General features: G+C 42.3%; 1 protein-coding gene across 2 annotated transcripts in view; it reads right to left on the bottom strand.

Annotated features, from left to right (window-relative positions):
* The window catches only part of Fras1 (Fraser extracellular matrix complex subunit 1), a 403,016-nt gene that overhangs the window by 197,420 nt on the left and 179,922 nt on the right, over positions 1-25,674 (bottom strand). For both annotated transcript variants that reach the window (XM_060380978.1, XM_060380977.1), the window contains exons 11-15: positions 24,608-24,643; positions 23,097-23,244; positions 21,600-21,743; positions 20,255-20,389; positions 7,578-7,721 (exon numbers count right to left, since the gene is read on the bottom strand). In XM_060380978.1, the coding sequence (XP_060236961.1) occupies positions 7,578-7,721; positions 20,255-20,389; positions 21,600-21,743; positions 23,097-23,244; positions 24,608-24,643 (607 nt within the window). The remainder of the gene's footprint in view (positions 1-7,577; positions 7,722-20,254; positions 20,390-21,599; positions 21,744-23,096; positions 23,245-24,607; positions 24,644-25,674) is intronic.

Raw genomic sequence — 25,674 nt, 5'->3', positions numbered from 1 at the left:
GACAGGGAGAGCAAGAATGGAAAGGGCTGGAGGCTGCAAGCGAAAACCCAGAAAGAAGTTCTTTAAAGAGAAGTTTCAGTGATTGGTAGAAGAATGTCTAGATACAAAGTGGGGGTGGGCATTCAAAAGCATGGGTGCATAGACTGGCCGGGAAAGCGCCTCCGAGCCGGGGTCTGTAGAGCAGAGAGAAGTGGTAAAGTAAAAGCTGTTCTGCATGGCGCCCCAGCCTAGGTGCACTGCCCATTGCCCACTGCCCACTGCCTACAGACACAGCCCTTCTTCATTCTTAAGGGAATGTGCATTCCCTGAATCAAGAACTATTAACATTTATGCAGTCTGCTCCCTTACAACACTTGCACCCTAAAAATAATTCAAGAATTTAAGACAAAAGGTGCTAGGTCATCAGGCCATATAGTCTACCCCGTGTGATGGAGGACTGCCGATATAGCTAGACCCAAATGAGCAAGATTAATCAAGATGGACAAGGCAACGACCTCAAGATCAAAAATAAGAAAATTAATCTCAATTCACACAAAACCAAAACAGAATCTTAAAAGCATTCTTTTTTTTCCCAATCCCCATAAGACTTATGAAGTCCCTAATTCCAGAATAATTATCACAGCAGGGTAATTTTTTTTTAGAAGCTAAGTAAAATTTCCTAGAAATGAAGACTTGTGGAAATTTTGTAAAATTAAGAAGTGACTGATAATAGTAACATTATATAGCAAACATTTAAATACATATCATTTGCTTTTTAGTAGGTTTATCCTACTTATATGTCTATATGAGTGAATATATACCGTGTGCATCTTTCTGCTTCTGGGATAGCTCACTCAGGATGATCTTTTCCAGATCCCACCATTTACCTGCAAATTTCATGATTTCCTTGTTTTTTACTGCTGAGTAATATTCCATTGTGTAGATATAACATAATTTGTGCACTTAACCTACTAAAAACTGTACACCTAAAGAAACTAATCAAGAGGGAGGACTCTTGCTAAAATGCTCAATTCCTATTCAGAAAGGCAAAGAGGCTGGACATCAGAAGAAGGAGAAAAGAGGGAACAAGTCAGGAGCCTGACACAGAGGACCTCTGAAAATCTCTGCCCTGCAGACTATCAATGTAGATGCTGAGACTTAAGGGCAACCTTTGGGCAGAGTGCAGGGAATCTTAGGAAAGAAGTTGGAAACAGTAAGATCTGGAGATGACAGGAACTCCACAAGGAGAGCAACAGAACCAAAAAATCTGAGCACAGGGGTCTTTCCTGAGACTGCTATTCCAACCAAGGACTATACATGGAGATAACCTAAGACCCCTGCACAGATGTAGCCCATGGCAGTTCAGTATCCAAGTGGGTTTTATTGTAATAGGAACAGGGACTGTCTCTGACATGAACTGATTGGCCTGCTCTTTAATTACCTCCCCCTGAGGGGGAAGCAGCATTACCAGGCCACAGAAGAAGACACTGCAGCCACTCCTGATGAGACCTAATTGACTAGGATCAGAAGGAAGGAAAAGAAGTCCTCCCCTATCAGTGGAATTGGGAGGGGCATGCAGGCAGAGGGTGGAGGAAGGGAGGGATTGGGATGGGAGGAGGGAGGGAACCACGGGGGGGGGAGATACAAAGTGAATAAAGAAAAAGAAAAAGAAAAAAAGAGAATATCATTTGCAAGATGCCTTTTCATTACAAATTAGCCTGTAGCCTCAGTATAATAGCAATAAAAATTCTAGTTGAAAATTTTTTTAATAATTCAAAGCATGTACTCTAATATCTAAGTTAACTTTAAAAAGGAATGAGAGAGGGGATAGGCTTCTCCAAACAAACTTTAAGACAAATTACTAGGCAACAGAAATCAACAGGCAAAAGCATGTGATGTTGACACTGGGGGGGGGGGGGAAGGGCAGAGATGTAGAGCATAGACTATTGACAAGAATGTATGCACCTATAGGTTTTAATATACATTACAGATCAAAAGAAATGCTAAGAGTAGTTACTAACCATGTTGGGGCAACTAGATAGCAAAATTGGGGGAAAAAACTGTATGACTTCACAAGCCACATATATAAATAAGATCTAGAGGGGTCAGCAATTGAAATTTGCATTGCTAAATTAATGGAAGAAAGTGCAGGGCCATTGATTTGTGAATATTAGTGGCCTATCTCCTTAAAAATTTAACAGCAAGGCTTTTAAGCATAGAATAATAACAAAAATGAGTTAAACGTTTGTTACAATGTACTTCACACATGTGTGAACTTGTCAAAAAAACAAAGTAAATCAATAGAATAAAAGGAAAAATTGCTTAATAAAGGACATCAACTTCAAAGTTAAAAGATTAGAGGATGAGAAATAGGTGTATGTTTAAACAAGATGGCTGAGAAGCAGCAGAATGGTGATGTTTGCCTAGCATGCTCAATGCCCTGGCTTCAATGCCCAGCCAAAAACAAAAACAAGAACAAAAAAACCCAGAGGACAACAAAAATAACCAGAAAGCAAGGCAAAACAGAACAAGGAAAAACCTTAACATTTATAATATATAAGGAACTGCACAGAAGGCATCAAAACACTTAGAAAATGGGTAAAAAGGAAGTATATACCATGTTTGTCTTTCTCCTTCTGGGATACTTCACTCAGAATGATCTTTTCTAGATCCCACCATTTGCCTGCAAATTTCATGATTTCCTCCTTTTTGATTGCTGAGTAGTATTCCATTGTGTAAAAATACCACAATTTCTGTATCCATTCCTCCATTGATGGACATCTGGGTTGTTTCCAATTTCTGGCTATTACAAATAAAGCTGCTACAAACATGGTTGAACAAATGTCCTTATTGTGTACTTGAGCAAATTTTGGGTATATACCTAGGAGTGGTATAGCTGGGTCTTGAGGTAGCACTACTCCTAATTGTCTGAGAAAGCGCCAGATTGACTTCCCAAGTGGTTGTACCAGTTTACATTCCCACCAGCAATGGAGGAGGGTTCCCCTTTCACCACAACCTCTCCAGCATGTATTGTCACTTGAGTTTTTTATCTAGGCCATTCTGATGGGTGTAAGGTGAAATCTCAGGGTCGTTTTGATTTGCATTTCCCTAATGGCTATGAGGTTGAGCATTTCTACCTACAAGATATGATAAACATAATGAAATCTACACACCTAAAGAAGATAATCAAGAAAGTAGACATGGGCAAAGATGATCAATCCTCATTTAGAAAGACAAATGGGATGTGCATTGAACGTATGACAGGAGTCTACTGCAAAAGGCATCTGAAAGACTCTACCTAGCAGTGTTTCAAAGCAGATACTAAGACTCATAAACAAACCCTCAGCAGAGTGCAGGGAATCATATGAAAGAAGGGGAGTTAGTATGATATGGAAAGGATAAGTGCTCTACAAGGACCAAATATATCCAGACACAGGGTCTTTTCTGAGACTGACACTCAACCAAGGACCATCTATGGATATAACCTAGAACTTCTGCTTGGATGTGGCCCATGGTAGCTCAGTAACCAAATAGTTTTCCAAAGTAAGGGGAACAAGGACTATTTCTAACAGGATCTCAAGGGCAGGCTCTTTGACCTCCCCCCCCCCCAGGGGAGGAGCAGTCTTGTTAGGTCACAGAGGAGGACTTTGCAGCCAGCCCTGAAGATACCTGATAAAACAGGGTCAAATGAAAGGGGAGGAGGTCCTCCCCTATCAGTGGACTTGGAAAGGGGCAGAGAGGAGACCAGGGAGGGAGTGTGGGGTTGGGGAGGGAATGAGCGAGTGGGATACAGCTGGGACACAGAGTTAACAAAATGTAACTAAAAAGAAAATTAAAATAAAAAATAAAAGATTTTCTTCCATGCTGGGGCCAATAAAGTACCAACTGCTCCTGGCATAGAATGTTTAGGTGTACAACCATATATTTGTAACGGGAATGTTAATAACCTCACAATATAAATACAACATCCATTCAACACACACACACAAAAAAAATGGGTAAAAAACTACAAAGCAGATTTATACAGGGAAGAGAGCCAATGCCAAACAGCAAAGATGCTCACACAAGGTAGTATTTAGAAATAGTTAAGGCAGTGCTCTGTCTTCTTATGCCTAGCAACAAGGAAAACTCAGGAGCTTGGAAACAGACATGACAGAACCTGCGACCTTAGGGATGGAGGTTGCATAGCTACTCGGGACAAACCCTGACACTGGTTTATCAAATAAAGCCTAGGCAGAATCAATAAACCGGCAATGCTGCCCCTGGCAGCATTCCAGATAAGCTCATAAAAGAGCAGGATTGTGGCTGTTAACTGGTGACAACGGGACAGTGGAGTGAGCAGAGGAGATCAGGTGCTGGGTGACAGGAGCACATGACGGTGCTGCTCAAATGAGAACCTGCAACCATGGGAAGTGAAGGGCCAGTAGACCCTAAAAAGATAGTGCTGAGTGAGAAAATCAGGGAACAGCAAAAGCCCTGAATACACTATGGTGTAACACAATTAAAAATGCATGCACAGGAAACAAAACACCCAGTTTAGAAAAGTGCCTAAGAACAAAAACTGAGAAGTTCAAGGGGGGTGGATGGGTAGATGGGTCGTGGTTAAGAGCCCTTGTTACTCTTTCAGAAGACCCGGGTTGGGTTTCCAGTTCCCAGGGATCTAGTGCCTTTTTCTGTCTTCTGTGAGCACATACAGACAGGCAAAACACTTACATACAGTACAAATTCAAATTAAATTTTAGAAATTCAAGTAGTTATCTGGGTGAGGAAAGAAAAAAAAAGGGGGGGACAAGAAAGGAGAGGGAGAAAGAAAGAAAGAGAGAAAGGGGCAGAGAAAAGATGGAGTTATACCAGCCCTTCCTAATAGCCTACATACTTTAAGGAGTGATAAGGTTTCCCCTTAAAGTGCCCCACTCTTTATATTTAATATCTATAGAGTTCAAGGCATAGGCCACAGACCAGCATGGCAATAGTAAGTTCCTTCTGGTGAACAAGCCGCCGTTTTTAGCAGGTTATGCTGGATGCGCCACAACACCAGACTTTGTGATATCTGCAGACACAGGCCAGTTAGTGATCAATTATTAAACCAACATCGGCCAGTCTCTGACTTGAATATCACTAATCTGAATTGGAAATAACTTACCATTATCAGCCTCTGAAGTCATAATTAACATCCAGATACCAACTGGTGGGCTTGGTTCTCACCTGTTTTGGAAAATGGGGCCATTCCTAGAGCCAGAAAATATAAACTTCAAGTCTCTAACACCGTTGGGAAAGAGGAAGCTGTAGTTTCCTTTACTCAGGGGCCCCAAGATCAGTGCCAACAGCAACCCTCATCTACTGCAGAGCCTGTGGCATGGGCAAAAATTACTGATCACTGGTGGCCTGCCAGTCAGCCATAGTCTATCTTTGTGGCTAGAAGCCTTCTGACATTTGTCAAAATGCATGCACATATAATAATCCCTTCCACCAAGGGCTCAGAACTTTGTTTGTTTTAATTTAACTTAATTTAATTTTTGGTTTGTTCTGTAGATCGGGCTATCTTTTGAAACTGCTGCAGTCCTAGTCCGAACTGTGCAGTCCTAGTCAATCCTTCCAGTCTACAAGGAACGCTGGCTTTCTACACTGAACCCCTGAGCCAAAGCTGAAGCCCATTCCTCATCCCCCAAGGCAGGCACTCTCTCCCTTTAAATACAGACACCAGCCAGTCTCAGTAGCAGAGTGGTGGCAGTAAGCAGTCTCCTTGGGGACTTAAAGTGCAAATGCCTTTAGGCCTTAGGATTAGCTTTTTTTTTTTTTTTTTTTTTTTTTGACATCTGTCAACCTTTAGAGAATACATCGGGCTTAATTGAACAGGAAAGTGATGATGACGGAAAGATTAACATGCTGTGGCCAATGACAGCCTTGTCTCTCTCTTTGTCCTCCTTGAGTGGATCCACACCAGATGAAAGCTTTCACTCCAGGAGAGTTAGGGACCCCTCCCCACAAAGCCTTAAGCAAGCAGGAGCCAGGGCCATCTCTCTTCCCTATACAAATGGAGTCATCAGATCCCTAAAGCATCTCATTGTTGCTCTTGTCGAGTGAACTGAAGAACAACAACTCAGAAAGATTGAGGGGCTGCACATTCTCGGTGATTTGTGGACCACGTTATTGTCAGGGTAGTCTTTCAGTAGGTACAACAACCGTTCAACTCAGCTCAAACTTTTCACTCACTGTCAGGACACTGCTATCTCCCATCCCAGTAATGTCCTCAGAGCTGGCCAGTTCCTCCAAAGACAGAAAGAAGGAAGAGATAACAAAGGAGGGTTGAGAGAAAGAGGAGTAGGGGAGGAGGCAGAGGTTGATGAAGCAGTACCAAGTTACAAAGAACAGCAGGGTGGGTTCTGAGTTATGTACAGCCGGAAGATCTGCACCCGACTCTCATTCTGGTCCTTATCTATGAGACCCAAGGCGTGTTAGCTTCTTCCTCTCTCTGTCTCGTCATCTGAACTTGAGAATGATGATATCTATCTAGTGAAGTCATTGCTGGAATAAAACATTGAGCGCTGACAGGGCAGTTATCCTGTGCCTTCTCAGCTGGGTGTGAATCAGTGTCTGCTGTAACAAATGACCATGAACTCTGGTTTGAAACATCACAAATCCATTATCTTACAGTGTTAGACGTAGGAAGCTTTAAAAGTCAAAGTGTTAACGGGACTGCATTTCTTCTTAGAAATAAGAGAATTCATTCTCTTGACTTTGCCCATATTCTGGGAGAGTCTTCCTGCACCATCCCATCACCCCGACCTCTGCATTCACCCTTGCATCTTTTCTGACTCTGTCTTACTGCCTTGTTATCACACAGATATACTTGATACTCCAGGACACTATCCCCATCTCCAGATGCTTTACCTACTCGTCCTGTCAAAGTCTCAGTTACCACAGAGTCCCAGGAACTCTGTGGCACGCTCACAGATTCTGGGATTAAACCAGAATCTTTGGGGTCATTATTCTAGCCACCGTGGGAGTTACACTTCATTATTCTGTCTACCACGGGAGTTTTGCTTATTGCCATTTTACGAGGAAGAGGGTGACAGGCAGATGGGGTTTGCTAGTCTGTGCTTTTGCCACACCTCCACACCTCTTGGTTCTTGATCTGCCTGCCTGGCTGTGATCACAGCATGACTGTGAAAAGTAAACTGGACAGTGATCCATTCAGCGATCAATTCAGCTTTAAGTCGGCGACATCAAAACAAATGTCTGCTCGGGCTAGCACCGGTCTCTGCACCACTTATACTAGGGAAGAGGTCTGGTACGAATGCTGTTTGCAATTTAGGGAAATGTCCCAACTGGGACTCCATTCCTCTCTCCACATAGCTGTGAGTCTTAAGCAGGTGGTTGGGCCAGGAGAGAATGAATACCTCATGTCTGACAAGCCATTGGGGCAGCTGGAGGAGATCCCACTTGTTTAAAGGATATATCTACATAAATGACCAAGATAAAGGGAATGTGGGCACTCACACACGTATTCATTGAGCAAAAGCTGCATTAGTTACCGTGCATGATCTGAATACAGCGGGTGCTGACAGAAAAAGGGAAAGTTCCAGCCGGGCACTTACCCATGCAGATCCCCTGCTTGTTGTAGAAGCCACCGCCGCAGCTGTTCTCACAGCTGCCGTCTCTCAGCACTTGCAGCGGGTCTCTGCAGGCCACACAGTGCTTCTCTGTGGGACCCCAGCACCCTGCACAGGACTCGTGACAGACTGTGGACAAACAACAAAGTCAGCGCCCAGCCCATCATAGCAGAGACTGCCCATCATTTGCATACAAAGATTTAGAATTTACAGGAAGATACAGGTTGGCTCCTTGGCTCCTGAAATGCTATGCACAGATTTGACCCTAAAAACAAAACAAAACAAAAAAACACCATGCGCCCTCCCCCCACCAAGAGAGAGCCAAAAAAACAAACAAACAAACAAAAAACAAAAAACAAGACTATCTCTGAGGGTCATAAGTACAACTTTAAAAAGTTATTGCTAAGGGAAATTGATGACTTTAGAGTAATGGGAGTAACAGGGAAGAAAATCATAATTTTTTGGGCAAAGATGGGCTGTCTAATGAAATGCCATGGCTTTCTTCCCCTTTCGCTGCCTGCCATAATAGCATGACAGTGTGTGTAGGCACTGGAAGCTCTTCCCACTCCACCTGCTTCTTAAGAATGAGCTGAGAAGGGATGTCATTGGCTATCGGACCTTTCAGAGACCTACTGCTATTTGATTTCTCTCCTTTCCCTCCTCCCTTCTCCCTATCACTCCCTAACACACCACTCAGCCTTCCTCCATCTTCTCTCACAAGTCTTGCCTTTTCCTCTCCCTATGGCACTGCCCCACACTGTATCCCCAAGACTCCCAAGGCCATCATGAGGCTGTTTCCTGACTAGTGTTGTTCTCTTAAGATTTCATTTTTTCCTTCTCTTCTAGCATTTGCTCTTTCACAATTATTTGTGCATCTTCTTTACCTTAGCACTTCTGCAAAGAGAGTCTTTTTTTTCTTTTTTTTCCTTTCTTTTTTTTATTACACTTTATTCATTTTGTATCCCCCCATAAGCCCCTCCCTCCTCCTCTCCTGATCCCACCCTCCCTCCCCTTTCTGCATGCATGCCACTCCCCAAGTCCACTGATAGGGGAGGTTCTCCTCTCCTTTCTGATCTTAGTCTATCAGTTCTCATCAAAAGTGGCTGAATTGTCCTCTACTGTGGCCTGGTAAGGCTGCTCCCCCCTCAGGGGGAGGTGGTCAAAGAGCAGGCCAACAGATATGTCACAGGCAGTCCCTCTTCCCATTACTATGTAACCCACTTGGACACTGAACTGCCATGGGCTACATCTGTGCAGGGGTTCTAGGTTATCTCCATGAATAGTCCTTGGTTGGAGTATGAGTCTCTGGGAAGTTCCCTGTGTTCAAATTTTCTTGTTCTCTTGCTCTCCTTGTAGAGACCTTGTCCTCTCCAGCTCTTACTATTTCCCACTTCTTACATAAAATTCCATTCACTCTGCCCAACAGTTGGCCATCAGAGTCTTATCCTTAACGGCGGAACATTGTGCGATTTGGCTAGCTGCCTGTTTTGATACCCCTACTGTGATTTGGTTAATACATCCTCAGTTTTACAGCATTTCCTTCACGATGGAGTACAATCTATTTTCCAGAAGCATTGATTCCGATCAACAAAATTGGCGGAGAAAATGAATGCACTTGCTGCCTACAAGTGATTGGGTAATCATACCTTAGCAATTTAATTAAGTATTTGTTTGGGAGCAGAAGAAAAGACACCTACATTGCAAACTTCAGAATCCATTCCCTCTCTCTAAGTTCTAAATTGCACAAGAAAAGTCTTAATTTCAGACCATTTTTCTCTCTGGCGGATTTAAAGATAATTACGAATTGTGTAAACTGCCATGAAGGCTGCAACAGAGTAAGAGTTGGGGGGGTGAGGTGGGGCCCACTTTAATAGAGCTGAAGGAGGATGAGCATGCGGCTATGGGGGTCACCAGAGAAAAGCACCTTTCAGAGGTGGAGCATAGGGTGTGGGGAACAGCTCCTTGTGTTTGGAGCTTCGGAGCCTCCACAGTGCACAGTAGTATAATTCATGGTCTTACACATCATTGCACAGAGGTGGGATCTTTTTTTATCCTAATTGTATTGTGAAGCCATGGGAGGAATCATCATGTAAGAGTGATACAGCGAGACTCTGACACTGTATCATAACTGTAAATGGAAGCAAGGACCACTTCAGAAATCAATCTACCCTATATACATGAGCTGTCACTCAGCTACCCTTGATTCCTAACTAGAGCCATCATGTGACATAGCTCTCATTCTTCATGACTTTTTCTCTTCATTCTTAATTGATACAAAGACACTACCTAGCGCATCCACCAAACACAAAGCCCAGTCTCACACGTCAGGCATGTGTAGCAACCTTCAAAAGGAGCCATTGCTACACTCCAGGTGCTGTGGGGACCTAGGGGGACTTCCTTCCAAGCCCCAAGTAAGCCACATTACCCAAGGCCTAGTAAGAAAAAAAAAAATAGATGACATATTTTATCCCTTGAATCCGTTAGAGTGCTATAAAAAATTCTTACTGGGAAGTTCCAAGGGAAGGATTAACAGAAAGCAAGGCTACAAAGATTGCACAGGCCAGAGTTCTATAGTCACATGACCCAAGGGAAGGCTTGGACCTCATGCTATAGAAGAATTGCCACAAGTATCCTGGTTGGTGATTTCCTTTTCAACTGATACAAGCTAATCTGGAAATAGAAACTTCAATTGAGAAAATGCCTCTATTCAGATTGAGTGCAGGCAGGTCAGTAGGGTATCTTTTGATTAAGAACTGATGTAGAAGAGCCCACTGGGGATGGTGTCACCTCTGAACAAGTGGTCCTGAGATATACAAGAGAGCAAGCTGAGCAAGCCAAGGATAACAAGCCAACAAGCAGCACTCCTCCATTTCCTCTGTTTCAGTTCTTGCCTCCAGGATCCTGCCCTGAATTCCTGCCCTGACTTCCCCCAGTGGGCTGAGACGCTAGATATGTAAGCCAAATAAGTTCTCTCTTCCTCAAGCTGCTTTTGGTCATGGTGTTTTATCACTGCCATAGAAACCTAAGACAGCGGGGCAGTGGGATGATGAATTTTACTGTCAGAGTTCCCTGCAGCAATTTGTCCTAACTACTTCATTATTGTCTTTCTTCTTCAAGGAGCAGTCACTTCCCCAGTGAGGGCCACGCTTTAGTTATTTTAAGACCCCAGTGTTGACACTGATGCCTAGTACTCATTAAATGTGTGCTAAATGAATATACACAGATTTTTTTATTCATTACAGGGAAATCATGCCACCAGACACCTTCTGCACGGAAATGGCTACGGTAAGAGTTTTTAAATGCCCCAACCTTGGGGGTATAAACTTTACTTTCAAAATGCTGTAACTCAGATGTGTTTTTGATGATGAATACTCATGATACACTGAGGCCTAGTACCAAATGCAGTACTGGTCCCTGCTGGCCCCTCTCTTTTCTCCATATCATACGAATGTTGTTTTTGGTGGCCTGGTACAGCGGCAGAGATGCTATTTCAATTCAGGCTGCATGGAGCTGTCATCCCTCAGGATGACACACACCTGCTGTGTTTTACAACTGGTGTCTAATTTCCAACAGTGGGCTTGCACGACTGCCAGCTCTCTCTTCTCACAGGCTTAGTTTACATGTGGACTCCTACTCTGTTTGGGTTACTCTGAAAAAGTAAAAGGTCACCCGCTTGCAGACTTTTCAGCTTAATGTTCCTTAGTGATACATTTCCCACCATTGAGGGTTTGAATTGTATATCATGTATATTGCAGTAATAGATTTTGGAAAGAGTGGATGAGGCAAAGCTGTCTTCCATCTCACATATAGTAGATCATTTATCTTGGAAGGCCTCTGACTTTTCGGGCATAACAGGACATGTGTTGACTCATCAAACGATTCATTTCAAAAATGAAAAGCACGGATGGCCTTTCTTTTGCCAGGTTTATATTGAAATCCTACTCTGAGGATTTAAAAAAAAAAAACCCACAAACCTTTGTTCCTAATAAAGTAGAATTTAAGGCTTTTAGAAACTTTTTGAACCCATGCTTCTCTAAGAATAAAATGCAGTGCTCTTCAGAATTAAAAGCCCTTCCTGAAGGCAACTTCTTTTTTCTAGAAAACCTTCCCAGAAGGTAGGCAGGGGGTCAGATGTTCCTAGGCTCAGGCTTAGGAGCCTCTCCAGGGAAGAGAAACATCATTGGCTGGCCTTTTCCACCCCCTGTTGAGGTGTCAGAAGAGTATACCAGCTGGGGACTCATCCCAGGTCATCACTGAAATGAGGTTCCATAATATTCTCACTGGCAACGGCACAGCACCAGCTCCAGCTCCAGCTCCAGCAGGTGTGTCATAAGTGCGTCACACAACAAACAACCCACCTCTCCTGCTCTGTCTTTTATTCATTTTATGGCAAGGCTACCTTCCACTTCACCTCACAAAGACTGGGAAGAACTTGATGAGGATTATCGTCAGGAGCTAGTGTCTCCTGTTCTATCATTCTATCTTATTAGTTTCATACAGAGTATCTCACTGACCCTGGAGCTAGGGTCTGAGTCTGATACCCAGGATACATGGCAGACATGGTGGGGTGTACTTATAATCCTAGAGCTGGAGGCAGAGACAGCAGGATCCCTGGGGTTCTCTGGTCAGATAGTCAAGTTGATGAGCTTCAGGCCAATGAGAGACCTGTCTCAAAGGACCTGGACAGTATTCCTGAATATGATAATCAAAGTTGTCTACATGTATGTTTACACAAATGCACATGCAACTAGACATACATAAATATGCATGCAAACACACAGAAAATATATCATAGTTACTTAATCAAAAAGATGAGAAATAGAGGGGTAGAAATAAGGTACAACAGCAAAGGGAATGAATGAGTGATGGAAAGAACGAGAGAGAAAGAAGAAAAGAGCTTCATCTAGTCCAGTTATGGAAATGAGCCATGGCCTGTTTCTTATGCTTCTTCCTCTTCTTCTTAACATATCCAGAAATAAGTGAAAAAAAATTTCAAGTTTCCACTTTGCATGAGTCACACAGGCAGGCTGAAGATGCACAGGGATGCCCCATGTGAGCAAAGGCACAGCAAGGAGGCCTTCCCATGCATTTCTGCATGACTGAACATTAGCACTGCTGTTTAGAAGAGAGTCGCACGTACGCGCATCAAAAGCTTAATCACATCCGAACATAGTCAGGCCCAGCAATCACCTCTTTATGAATTTAATTAAAATGATTTGCCACAATTTCTACTGAAGCTGTTTATATCACTGTTATTTATGATAATGGTTCACTAAGAACAAATATTAAACAGTAGAAGGTTGACTAAATGAATGATTGGAGAGCTAGACAAAGAAAATCGTACAATAGCATTAAAACTATGAGTTGTAGGAGATAAGAAACAAGATGGGGAAGACAGGCATGAATCAAGTGATTTTGCTTTAGAAAAACAAATGTGCACACGTATAGCCACATATATATATATAGAAATGAGTTCATAAATTAGGAAGGCAGACACCAAAATACCAAGAGAAGTGACTTGAGGGAGTTTGAGCTAGGGATTTTTGTTGACTTTTTATCTTACCTTACATTTTATTACCTTTATCAAATTATTATTTCTTGAAATAAACATGGACTTATTGGTACTCAAGGGAAAAAAATTACAAAAAGAAAGAAGCTATAATCTGCTTCCCCCAGGCACATAGTAGGTAAATAGCTAATCTTTTAACCATGCTTGGAACACAGCTGAAAATTTTGCTGGTGTTGGGGAATGTGTTTGAATTTTTTAGCAGGGTCTCTGTAGACAGAGTTGGACCCAAACAAAGGATTTCCTTGTTGATAGAGGCTTCAGCAGGTAAACATGAAGAGAGAATTTTTCTTTTTTACAAGCAGGTTGGATTTCCATTGGTTCATAGATTAGAAAGTAAGTTCAAGAGCTCAGCTCCCCATGAACATGATACTCTATAATTAGTATGAGCAGTAATAATAGCCATTGAGGGGAGCACACGACACAGTGTGCTTACGGAAGTCAGAGGACACTGTGCAGACTGTCCTCCCTCTCCCCCTTTGCAGGAGTTTCAGGGCTAGACCTCAGATCACCAGGCTTTTGTGACAAGCACCTTTAGTGACTGAGCCATCTCACCAGCCTCCCTGAGAACATTCTGTCTCTGGCCCTTCTACTTGCATGTATGCCTGGGTATTCAACAACAAGTAGCTGACAAATGCAGTGAACTTTAGGTCCAATTCTTCAGCTGTGCCTCCACTGTGATCAAGGGGGACCCCCAACTCTAGACCTCTGCCGAGTATCCATTTCAACCCCAGTCCTCTAGCTGTAGCCAGCGTTTGCATTCTGTGGGTTCTTCTTACTTCTACGTTTCTCCACCGCTTTTCTTCTTTCCTTTCAACATTCTAACACTAGATATGAAAGATAAAAAGGATAGAGAGGAAAGAGATCCCAGAATAAAGTCAGAAGTTGGAAAAGGAGGCAACATTATTGTTAGACTACTTCCTGATGATTCGGGTGAGGGAAGTCTGAGCTCCTTGGGGCAAGTTTGATCTTTGCCATCAGGGTATCTAATTTCTTCTTGTTGTTCCTTCTTTGTGCATAACTACTACACAATCTACAATAAACCACAACCACAACCTCAACCAACAACAACCAATAATCAGCCAATAACCCACCACCTCTTCTGGAGCCCTCGCATTTATATACCCTCTGGAAAGTTCTCAGAATTCCCAACATCACAAAATCGCAGATACTATCTGCAGCTGGCAAAATCATGGCCCCACCAAAACATGAGATAAATCACAGTCAGCTGCTGCAAAGAAGTCCCATATCCACACATCTGGGATTAAAGCAAAAACATATTCTTATAATATTTTTGTGTTTTTAAAGATACCAGAATTCTCACTACACCCAGCTCCTGTTCATGAAGCACAAACTGATTTCTTCACACTTCCTATTTGTCCACATGAGCGGAAAACCAAAAGAGGGACCACAGAGCAAAGCCTTTTGATGGGGTATGTTCTCAGACATCCTGGGGGCATCGGCACAGATGCTCAGATCTCAGTTATGATAAAGGGGAGCTGGTGTGAGTTCTGTGGGCAACAGGGAAGACAGAGCAGGGACAGTCTCAGAGTGGGAAGTGAGAAAGAGCAAGAAAGTGAACACTGTGTAGTTGAGCTGAAGTAACTGAAAATGACATGAACATGACAGGAAGCCAGAGGGTATCACTAGTTTGTAGCCCATCACTGAAATATTTTTGGGGTTCTTATGCGTAAGAAAGAATGGGATCTGTCTACAAGACAAACCGCCTTTCATCTGTGGCTGTTTTCCTCTGGTCTATGGAACTTTTGTTCTTCCATTGTCACTCTAAGAAGTACAGACAGACGGCACATAGTCACTGGCCACAGCAGTGGTTCCAGGGAAAGCATCAGCAGGTAGCTTCTCTTCTCTGTTCTTCTCCTATACAGGCATATCCAGAGAAAGAGGGGCCTTTAGTACCATTGCTGCATGCTACCCTTCACCTAGCTATCTCAAGAAACTCACATTCTGTAAGGGCAATGCTGTTCTCTCTTCCCTTTGATGTGACTTGAAACAACCCCCTCTTCTATCCAAGTCCCTGAGACTGTAAGCACCCAACTACCTTAGAGGCAAGAGACATAAAGAGAAAGTTAGAAGAAGAAAAAAATAGATTGTGTAATATTCCTGAGGCTACACCAACCCTGGAATTGCTGACAAGGAGTAAATATCAGAAGCTAAATAGAGAGCACATCACCTGTGGCCTCTGCCGAGGCATGCCTGAGCATTCCTGTCTCCCTTTCCCCCGTGCAATGGCACATCACACTTTAATTCCACCCAAAAATAACCCAGAATGCATTGTATGTGCAAAACTATGTGAAACTCACAAAGTTGAGATGCAACACCACTTCAGTAATAAATCCTTCCCTGTCACCTTTATTTTGAAAAGTGACTTTAAGGCACCGAAGGACATCAATTCACCTAAGGATAATTATAAAGACAACTATCAAAAGTGACCTTGTTTTATCTGCTTTAGGGGACAGTCTTCCCCCACAGAGAAAAACAGACCTTAAGTGTAGGAGAGTTTTCTGTCTGGTTCACTGTTCCCCTGATGTCTGGTACAAAAAGAGAGAGAGAGAGAGAGAAGGAAAGAAAGAAGGAAGGAAGGAAGAAAGGAAGGAAGGAAGGAAGGAAGGAAGGAAGGAAGGAAAGAAGGAAGGAAGGAAAGAGAGAGAGAGAAAAAAAGAAAGAAAGAAAGAAAGAAAGAAAGAAAGAAAGAAAGAAAGAAAGAAAGAAAGAAAAAGATACATAGAAGAGGCTAGACAGGTGCTTGTTGTGTGAGCAGAAGGAAGTGTCTGGAAATGGTACTCGAAGACAAAAGTCCCCATTGACAGACAGCAGCTATGGAAGTTGTCTGTATGGCTGCTGTAGAGCAAAGGCGATGGTAAGAATGATGCAGATGATTGGCAAGGCTGAACAAAGTGAGTGGAGGTGGGGTGGCAGCACTGTACCAGCCTCCAGTCTCAACATGGGCTTTAGTAATAAAGCTAGCGTGGCACACATTGTGGGGGACACTAGTTTGATAGTGCCTAACCCCAGTTAGGAACTGCCGAGCAGAGTTCCTGTCTTGTTGCACTCTCTTCCTGGAGAAGTCCACTTGGGACACCATGAGGCTACTGTTAGTGACAAGCATAAGCCGTAATCCATTAAGTCTTTCAGGGCTGAACCATGCTTCAAAGAGATGGCCACACTCCCCCAATGACTAGCTGTGCTAGGCAAACATACCTCCAAAAAGTAATCGACATTTGAAGTTCCTCTGCTCAAACCTCAGCTGTAAAAATCTCAGCTATACCAACCTCTTATATATGTAAATTTTCAGCTCCTCATCATAAATGCTTTCTCTAAGGATACACTAATTTTGACTGAAATCCAAATAATTTCAGCATCTCATCATTCAATCCAAATACTTCAAGTAAATGAGAAGAGGATTTTAACTGAAAAGTGGAGTAAGTTCTCTGCATTATATCTCTGCATTATCCATCAGATATGAGTGTATTTTATTTTTAAGCAGACATTAATGTCAAAAAACAGTGCTTGTTTCTTCGTGTGAGTCATTTGGTATTTGTCTCCCCAGGTTGAAAAATAAAAGAGTGATTTCAATAATGTCTATAGCTGCCTTTTATCACCCACATACTATGTGCCAGGCGGAATAAATTTATACTTTTCAAAATTCTCTTCTAGTCCTCACAATAATTGTTTGAAGTACATAATACTATCGTCATTATAGAGATGAGAAGAATGAGCCTCCAAAAGGTTAAATGACTTGCCCAAAGCCATATAGCAGTAAGTGGTAAATGGAGGTTAAAATAATCCTTTCAGTTACAATCCTATAAAATATCCCGTTGCTTGATTCCTTGGTTTTCAGCATCTGAGACTATATAACATTCAAATAGAAAACGCGCTGCAGTCTCTTGCTGCTTCAGTTTTGCCTGTTGTTGTTTTGGCTTTGAGTATCTCTATAAGCAACAGCCACCCTGTTCTGATTACCAGCTCGCTATAGACAATGACTGGGTTATTTACCTTCCTATTCTAAGACTTTAGAGCAGTGTTTCAAAGAGGATGAATAGGGGGACAACAGACAGGAAAGAAAACTAGGAGGAAGCAGAATCCAAAGACTCTTCAAGCATTATGAAGGACTTATAAGGCACATGGCTCCATTTCCTAATCAAGGCATGTGAATTCAGTCTCTTAATTTTGACAAGAAAGATGCAGCAAACATCTCTGTCTCCATCTTACCCACAGTCCATTGAAGCATATGTACATGACAGAGCTAAAATGGAAGCCCATGTCTTTTCTACAGCTCCAGCTCTTTCTTAGGGTATTTTTGGCTTCTGTCTATGGTGTCTGTGTGTGTGTGTGTGTGTGTGTGTGTGTGTGTGTGTGTGTGTGTGTGTGTCTGTGTGTCTGGTGTGCATTGTTCAAAGGTCTTACCAGGGTAAAACAGAGGTGACTAAATAGAGGAACAAGAAAAACAAGGAGGAGTGTTCTCAGGGCCTTAAGATCTCAGCCTGGATAGAGACTTAGATTTAATACCAGACTTCCAAAGTGAGGCAAATGGAACCAAAGCACTGACAGTAAGAACACAAGGCATGCAGGGAGGGGCAAGGCAATACTGGTAACGTACCCACACTTGGATAAGGCCTGACACCAGGCTGCAAGTGACTAACAAATGGGCTTTTCATCCCTGGAAATGCATCAGAACAGAACAAGCAGCAAATATCCAGTCCTAGGACCTGAGGTATATGAAGTCAGTAAGGGTGGGATGAGGTGGGCAACAGGGGATGTTGAACCAGATCTAGCAGGTAGCAAAGGATGCATAAAGGTTATGGTAAAAACCTAAGTGCGCTTCCTAAAATCAGGATTAGCACTGAAGGAGTAACTGCTCAGCGGATCGACCTGGTGGGTTAGGGAGGCAAGTACATTGCTGGTCTTCAGTTTAGGCTACTATACAACCTAGGTAAGACTGAGCCTCGGTTCAGCCTGTCCGTCATCAAACTCCAAAAGCAGAGAAGGCAAGGAAATGAAACGGAGACTGAAAACCTGAGGCATGCTGTCATCCATAGTTACTGCGTTATTTACCTTAATCAAACCTGACGTATACCAATGCTGGTATATGCACAGAGGTGTATAAGGCACAGCGTGCGCCCGTACATATCACTGACCTCCCAAGGAAGGGAAAAAATGACAAACGGCCTTCCTTCAGAGAAGATTCGCCGGCAGGACTCAGGCGCTTCCTTTCACCATCTCATTTACCTGCTCACGATCTCTTTTGAAGAGCCATGTGTATGTGCTACCTGGCTTTGTCCCATGTTTCCTGCTCTTCCTATAGCTGACATAGTAAGCATGAATATTAATCAGAAGCTTTCTGTTAATTAGTTTCCTTGGCGGACTGCGCACTTTCTTTTGGTTTTGATGGGTCAATAAAGTGGAGAATTATCCCAGTGACAGCATAAATGACTCTGCCAAGAGAAATCAATCCAGGTAGCTCTGCCGCTATAAAATGCCAGGCTTCTTTTGAAAAGTTTAGCACATATTGGAAAAGCATGGGTTGGACAACAGACATCCAAGGTCAATGGTGAGAAGTCAACACAAGTGGTACAAGCATGACTATTGCAGAAAAGAAAGAGGGGAAAGGGAGGAAGGAAGGAAGGAGGGAAGGAAGGAAGGGAGGAAGGAAGGGAGGAGACCCCCATGCTGAGAGAGCTTATTTGTGAGGAGAAGATGTGTAGTCTCAGTGCCAAGACACTACATGAAAACTGATAACACCTCTTTTCTCTCCTTTTGCTCTGTTGTTTTTTTCCCTCCTCCTTACTTTATGCATAAAAATGCAACCAGCCTGAACTAAAGCAAATTGGTTTAATTCCCTGGAGGGAGCAGGAGCAAATTTTCCCAGCAACTTTCTACTCCAGGCATTTGCACGAGGGTTTGTGGATGGCATGTGAAGCAGGCAGTTACGTAAACCAGTAATCAAATGAAACATTACCCACTTCAAAATGCCCTAAACCACTATGAGCACCAGCAATTAAAACACTGGGCAGAGAGAGGGGGAAATGACCAAAGAGAAGAGGGAAAAAGTGTGTGTGTGTGTGTGTGTGTGTATGTGTGTGTGTACGAGTATGTGCCTACGCCTGGTTGTGTGTTAGTGTGTATGTGTGTGTGTTTAGATGTGAGGTGGGACAGAGGAAGGAATGCAACCTGAGGGAGGTTAACTTCCTTGTAGGGAAAATGTCTTAGGGGGGCTAGCAGGAGGTTTCTTTGATATAACAGGTGAAAGAAAAGGAATACATTCAATAATTTCATCAAACTGAATCTGTGTACTCAGCTGCTTGTCATTAGACAGTTGTAAAGGTGTCTACAGCTGCCCATTCTAAGAAAACAGGTAAATAGAAAGGGACAAGCTGTAAACACTAGAAGTTATGATTTTTGGTTTCTGTTTTGTTTTGTCGTCCCCCCTCCCCCTCGTTATGGCTGAGACATTCATGAAAGCACTGGTCGTTCAAGGACTGTCCAGGAGGTTAAAGCACAAAGAATGGAATTATGAGGCCAGCCTGGGATAAATAGTGAGAGCTTGTCTCGAAAATAAATGAGTAAATAACCCAAAATTAACACCATCAAAACTTTTGTACATTTTAATTTACATTTATGATTCCAATTACTATTCAAAAATTGGTTAAGCATAAACAAATTAAATTATAGTGTGACAACTCTTCCCTTGGGAAGCAATTACAATATTAAGAATTTGAACTAAATCTTAAAGGAGTTGGCCATATACAGAAGAGACTGAGAAACAAGTGGCCTCTGCATTCCTCCACAGCTTTGGCTTCAGCTCCTCCTTCCAGGTTCCTACTTTGGAACTCTCTGCCCTGATTTCCTGTGAGGTCAATGTGTAAGACGAAATGAACCCTTCCCTCCCCAGGTTGATTTTGGTCACGGTGTTTCATTCCATCAATAGAAGACCCTAATCAAGGCAGGGGTCAAACCATCGGCAAACCAAAGCACACCCATTTGAGTGACTGGATCACAGCTCCTGGTAGTTTATGGTGGGATGGGAGCTGTGGCAGCTCTTTGTGGCACACCCAGCTGTAGCCCAGCCAGTGTTTACCTGCGCAGGAGTGGCGATCTTGGTAGAAACCGTCCCCACAGGTGGGCACACAATGTCCCTGCTGCATCAGCAGGGGAGGCAGGCAGGACGAACACTCCAATCCGCTGCGGCAGGTGGAACACTGTGGCTGGCAGGCTGACCCCAGACAGAGGGGGGAAGAAAAGAGCTTGGGTTAACTAGAACACATCACTCAAGGCAGACTCTCACAGACCCCACTCCTGAGGCTCTGGGGTTACAGACAATAACTTTAAAAAAGGGGCCAAGAAATTCACAGCCTTTGTTGGCAGAATAAGTAGTTCATGCCAGGCACTGTTCAAGGGCTTTACAAATCTAAATGTTTTAATTTCCACAACAACTTTATGGAGTAGGTATAGTTAATTCCAATTTTACATATGAGAAATCAACTCTAGAGATTAAATAACCTCTCAAAAGCCACCAGACACCGGCATTTGAATAGGCAGTCTGGCACAAAAGTCTTGGTCCTCTCTACTTCTCTAACAGTCCTCAATATGTTTATTACCCAACTTGTTTACGAAGAATATCCCTAAACAACCTTCAAAAAGAACGAGGATCATAAATCAATAAATAAAAAGAAAATGATTAAATTAATAATGATGAAAGTAGCTAACCCTTAATAAGATTCATCTGCATCCTAGACACTGTACAAAGCATCTGCCGATGTTCACATGCTTAATCCTTTCCAAAACCTTCAGAGCAGACTGGGAAGTTAAACATTCACAGGCAGAGAATAGACCTATATACTTGTAAATGGGTTATTAGCTTCACAAATCAGACGTAAGGGTGACAGCAGTATTTGACCTCACCCAAGCTGAGCTTTCCTAGGTAAGATCTCCTCAGATGACAAAAATTCTGAAGTGCATCTGAACTCATTTCAGATCCTCTGCTAACTTTTAAATGATAAGCTCCATTAGCAATTATCTGTGTAACGTGGGACAGGATGACAAATTCTGTCTAGCCCATTGGTTCCTTGTGTTACAGAACTGGAAAGTTCTGGTAAATGATCTTGGAGATCTCTGTCAATTCTAAACTTCCACTCTGGATTAACCAAGCATTTTAGGAAATGATAGCAGCCATCCTAATGTTATTATTTAAGTTTTCAAAATGAAAGAAATCCAGCTTTGAAGATTGCATCCGACCCCCATATCACCCACCTTCCAGGAAACACTGGAGCATCTATAAAATGTCAAAAGAAAAAGATCTGAAGGTAAAGAGACCAAGGCTTCTATGATTGTGGTGGCTTGTAGATGTATGTTTGTTACATTGCGGTCTTTTGGCTCAGATAGTCTCTTTAGCCCTGGACGCCTCAACCTCTGCATTGCCATACCTAAACAGAGACTGCCTGCTTGATAAAAGCCTAGCCCACAACTGGGCACACATCGTCCATTCTGCAGCAGCTTTGTGGGATCCTGGCAGAGGTCACAGTGGTCTGGAGAGTGAGAGCAGGTCAAGCAGTCTGGGTGGCAATGAACTAAAACAAAGAACAAAGAAGAAAACTCAGTAAAGACTGAAGAATCCACAGGACAAGTACATTCCATGCAACAGGAAGGACAGAGAACAAGAGAACTCAGATGCAAAATGCCCCCACCTAGCAACAACAAACACTCATGCAAGATTACAAGATTCCCTCTGCCTGATATACCACCATCATCTTCCCAAACATGTGTAGGAATGGGCTCCTTGGCTTTCTGCCTAATGCACTGACTCTAGAGTCATAGCCACCTCCTTGCTGTGGGACTTAAGCAGAGTTAGTCATCCATTGTATCAGAGGGACTTCTGAAAATGGGCATGCACAGAGAGTTTAGACATAGAGCCTACAACTCTTAAAAATAATTATTATCTTTAACAGATACCCCAAGTTTCCTTCTTTTTCTTCAAAAACTTGACTCTTGTTCAAACTAATCAGGATTACCACTGATCTCAGTGGTAACAGTCACCAAAGGGCTGTGCTCAGGTTTTAAAGTTTCCAAAGGCCCGATACCTTTAATATATCATACACAGCATGCTAAATATTTGTTTTGCAAAGCCCAGAGAGCCACTTTGGCAAAGGTACCATAATTAAATATAAAGTCCCGCTGCTTTTCCCTTGACAAGGCCTTCAGTGAAACTCTGATTAGCCAAAACAAGGTGAGGGCAAGAGCAGATGCCAGTGTGGGAAACTAGCTTGCAGATGGAAACAATTAATTAGGAAATACAAATGGATGAAAATGCCACTTGTCTCTGAGAAAGGCTAGGCTAGAGGAGATTCAGCAATGAGCTGGGCAGTGGCAGAGCCTGCCAACAACTACTAACTGGAACTAATTCAACCCCAGGTGAGTTGAAAGCACAACTGCAAAACAAGTAGATAAAATTTTCTTTTGGAAGAAATTAATGAGTCCTGAAACTTTAAAACCTCATTTGAGAACTGCAAAAGGAGCCATCTGTTTCACAGTTCACCTTAAAAAAAAATGAAGAATATCTCTGGTAAATTTCATAGAATTACTATGTTTTCAATAGTAGAAGGCAGATAGGCCTTGACCAGTCCTTAAAAATTGTAATATTTGACTAATACAAATTTTTGTCATGAAAAATAAGTCATATTTTATAATGAAAAAAACCAAGATATTGAGTGTGAAGGACTCAGGATGAACTTCCCAAAGTTATACGATTGCAGTCAGACAAATTCTGCAAAGATTGATAACAAGAATAATTTGTCAGAAAATTCAGAAAACAACAAACCTTCAAAACCAAGTAACTAAAAAAAAGTGGTTGAAAAATCAAAATATCTTTGAATTTTCTTGACAGGAAATTTATCTCAGTAGAAACAAATGGGGCATGGACCTACCTGGTGTACAGTTCGGACAGCACTGTCCCTTTACTACCAGGGCTAGGGTGGCCACTGGACATGGTAGGCAAGATGGCTCATAGCAAGTGACTTGAGCTTCCCGACACTCACACACCTTGCAAGGGCCTTCTTCCCACTTCTCCCCCTCCTGTGAGAAACAGTGGAGATAGTGATGGGTTGCAGAGACTCAGAAGAGAAATTTCTGGGGTAGACCAGTAAGCTCCCAAGGGGCCAGTAGATGCCCCCCATCCTCCCAACTCTGCCATCAGACAACAAGGAATTAAACAATTACAGACTTTCTCCTTCTTTGTTTTTAATTGGCTTCTTTTAATGTGCAACATCAATGGAATGATTTTAAGCACACTCAAGAGATAAATTAGAAGTACCTTTGGGTAACCAGGATATGTAAAATGTGTTTGTCTACACATTTCACCCCACAGAGCCAAAACAAAACCCACTCGGAGGCATTACCATTACTTCATATACCTAGTGGTTATCAGGCCCATTAAACACAATCTCTATAATAAGAGTGAGAAACTCAGTTCAAAACCGTATTTCCTTATGGGGGCTACAGTCAGAGTAACAAGAAAGATACTGTATTCTCAAAATTATAGCTTTCTCAGGTCCATTTTATGGCTACAGATGTACCATGAGATTTCTCTCCTTAAAATATTCCTTCTGGCCAAGCAAATTATGGTAACATGCATGAGTAGTTTGACAGGGAATCTATACTGATTCTAGAAGCAATTTCCTTGACAATCCGCTGACCCTGGAAATCGGAATGAGACAGAGGTCCTACATAGGTCGCAGTGGATTGATCAGAGAGAAAAAAATGAGAAAATAGGAGAGTACATTTTAAAAAAAAAGTCTGATCAAACACTTGCTGAGCTAACTAATGTAAAGTAATAAAGCTAACCATCACACCGACAGTATTTTTCAAAGGCAGGTTGGAAAACAGGAGAAAACTGAGGAACACAGTCATGAGAAGGAAGAGATGCTGTCAGCCTGGGTTCCTAAGCACTTCCTCACTAACATTAAGATGATAAGCTCGCTGGCATGAAGAAGCATTCACTGTGTCTTTAAAAGAAGCCACACAGCACTGCAGAACTAAAGAAACAAGAGAGAAGCTCAGCTTCTTGGGGAACTATTATTTCATCATCCCAAGAAGTGATTCCTTCAACATTTTATCACACACAGAGTTCCCTCAGGGATCACTCTGAGATGTCTAGGCTGGAGAAAATCATGAGAAGGAAGGAAAAGGACACATATAGGTGCCCATGGTTAGTGAAATGCAATTAGCAATTATCGAAAATTAAGCAAAAAATAAAAAGGCCAAGTTTAATGTATAGTTGTCTCTGTTTTCATGTACACCATTAGTTTCCAATGCTACTGTCAGCAAATACATCTATGAAAAATGCTAAGATACCAAGGCTCCCATAGAAAGTTCATGCAAATCATTACTTAAAACAACTCTGTGAGGATCCATGCACAAATTAAAAACCCATACTTACCGCAATATGCTTAATTTCACTCGCATTTGAAAACATCTAGAAAGAAAGATGAATATATTTATGATACCATTAAAAATACCATTAGGCTGATCTGTTTATTTTTTCATTAGAAGTTATCCACTTCCACCATGTAACTTTATTCACTTCTTATGAATACAAATAAAATCGTCTACATCAAACGCTAGGAAAGTGAACTCCAATCAAGGGTGAAGGCGACACAGTGAGGAAACATGGAGTTCTTATTCTTGCTTCGTGCTTGAACACATGGATTTCATTCCCCTCAATATACAGGGATTCAAGGTCAAGGAGTTTAAACTCTTAATTGAGCCTCTTGAATGTCTGTGTACCAGACTACCATGGAGATCCGTGGTTATTTCTTTAGTTCTATCTGGTGTGACTTAGTTCCAAAGAAAGAGGTAGATGAACTGATATTATGAAAGAAACACAAACTCAACATTTACAGGGATACATTAATTTCCTAAATTCTTAAAACAATGATGATGACTAAAATATCACCGTAAGACAAGTGATGACAACATCCTAATTTTACCAATGTTTCCAACTACAGATATGCCACCGGCTGTTCTAAGTGCTTTGCATCTATCATCTCCACAGTCCAGGAGGAAAGGATCTTTTTTATCTGTAATATATAAGGAACTTTGCTGAAGATCACAGTATGTGGCATGGGGTGGGGGTGGGGAGGATTCAAATTTACAGCCTGAGCTTACACCACTATCTCTTAGACTATGCAGAAGCCCTGGCAAGTTGGCAGATGTGATTGACACCTGTCAGTTTACCAGTTAGAGCACTGACTCCCAATTCTTACAACCCTACTCTGATTGGTCAGTGAAACCACTGTGTTTGCGATCAATGGACATTTGTTAAAGTTCACAACAAATCTGTCAACATCTCCACATCCGCAAAACAAAACAAAACGTGGGCTTTTAAAACTAGGCAGGGCTGGAGAGATAGTGCTGTTGGTTAAGTGTTTCCTACGTAAAAGCACGAGACATTGAGTTGGATCCCCAGCACCCACATGAAAAGAGTTGGGTGTAGCACATACTTGT

The sequence above is a fragment of the Meriones unguiculatus genome, chromosome 3, assembly GCF_030254825.1.
Source record: "Meriones unguiculatus strain TT.TT164.6M chromosome 3, Bangor_MerUng_6.1, whole genome shotgun sequence".
NCBI lineage: Eukaryota > Metazoa > Chordata > Mammalia > Rodentia > Muridae > Meriones > Meriones unguiculatus.
The sequence above is the reverse complement of the archived record's forward strand: the minus strand, read 5'-3'. Positions and strand labels throughout refer to the sequence as shown.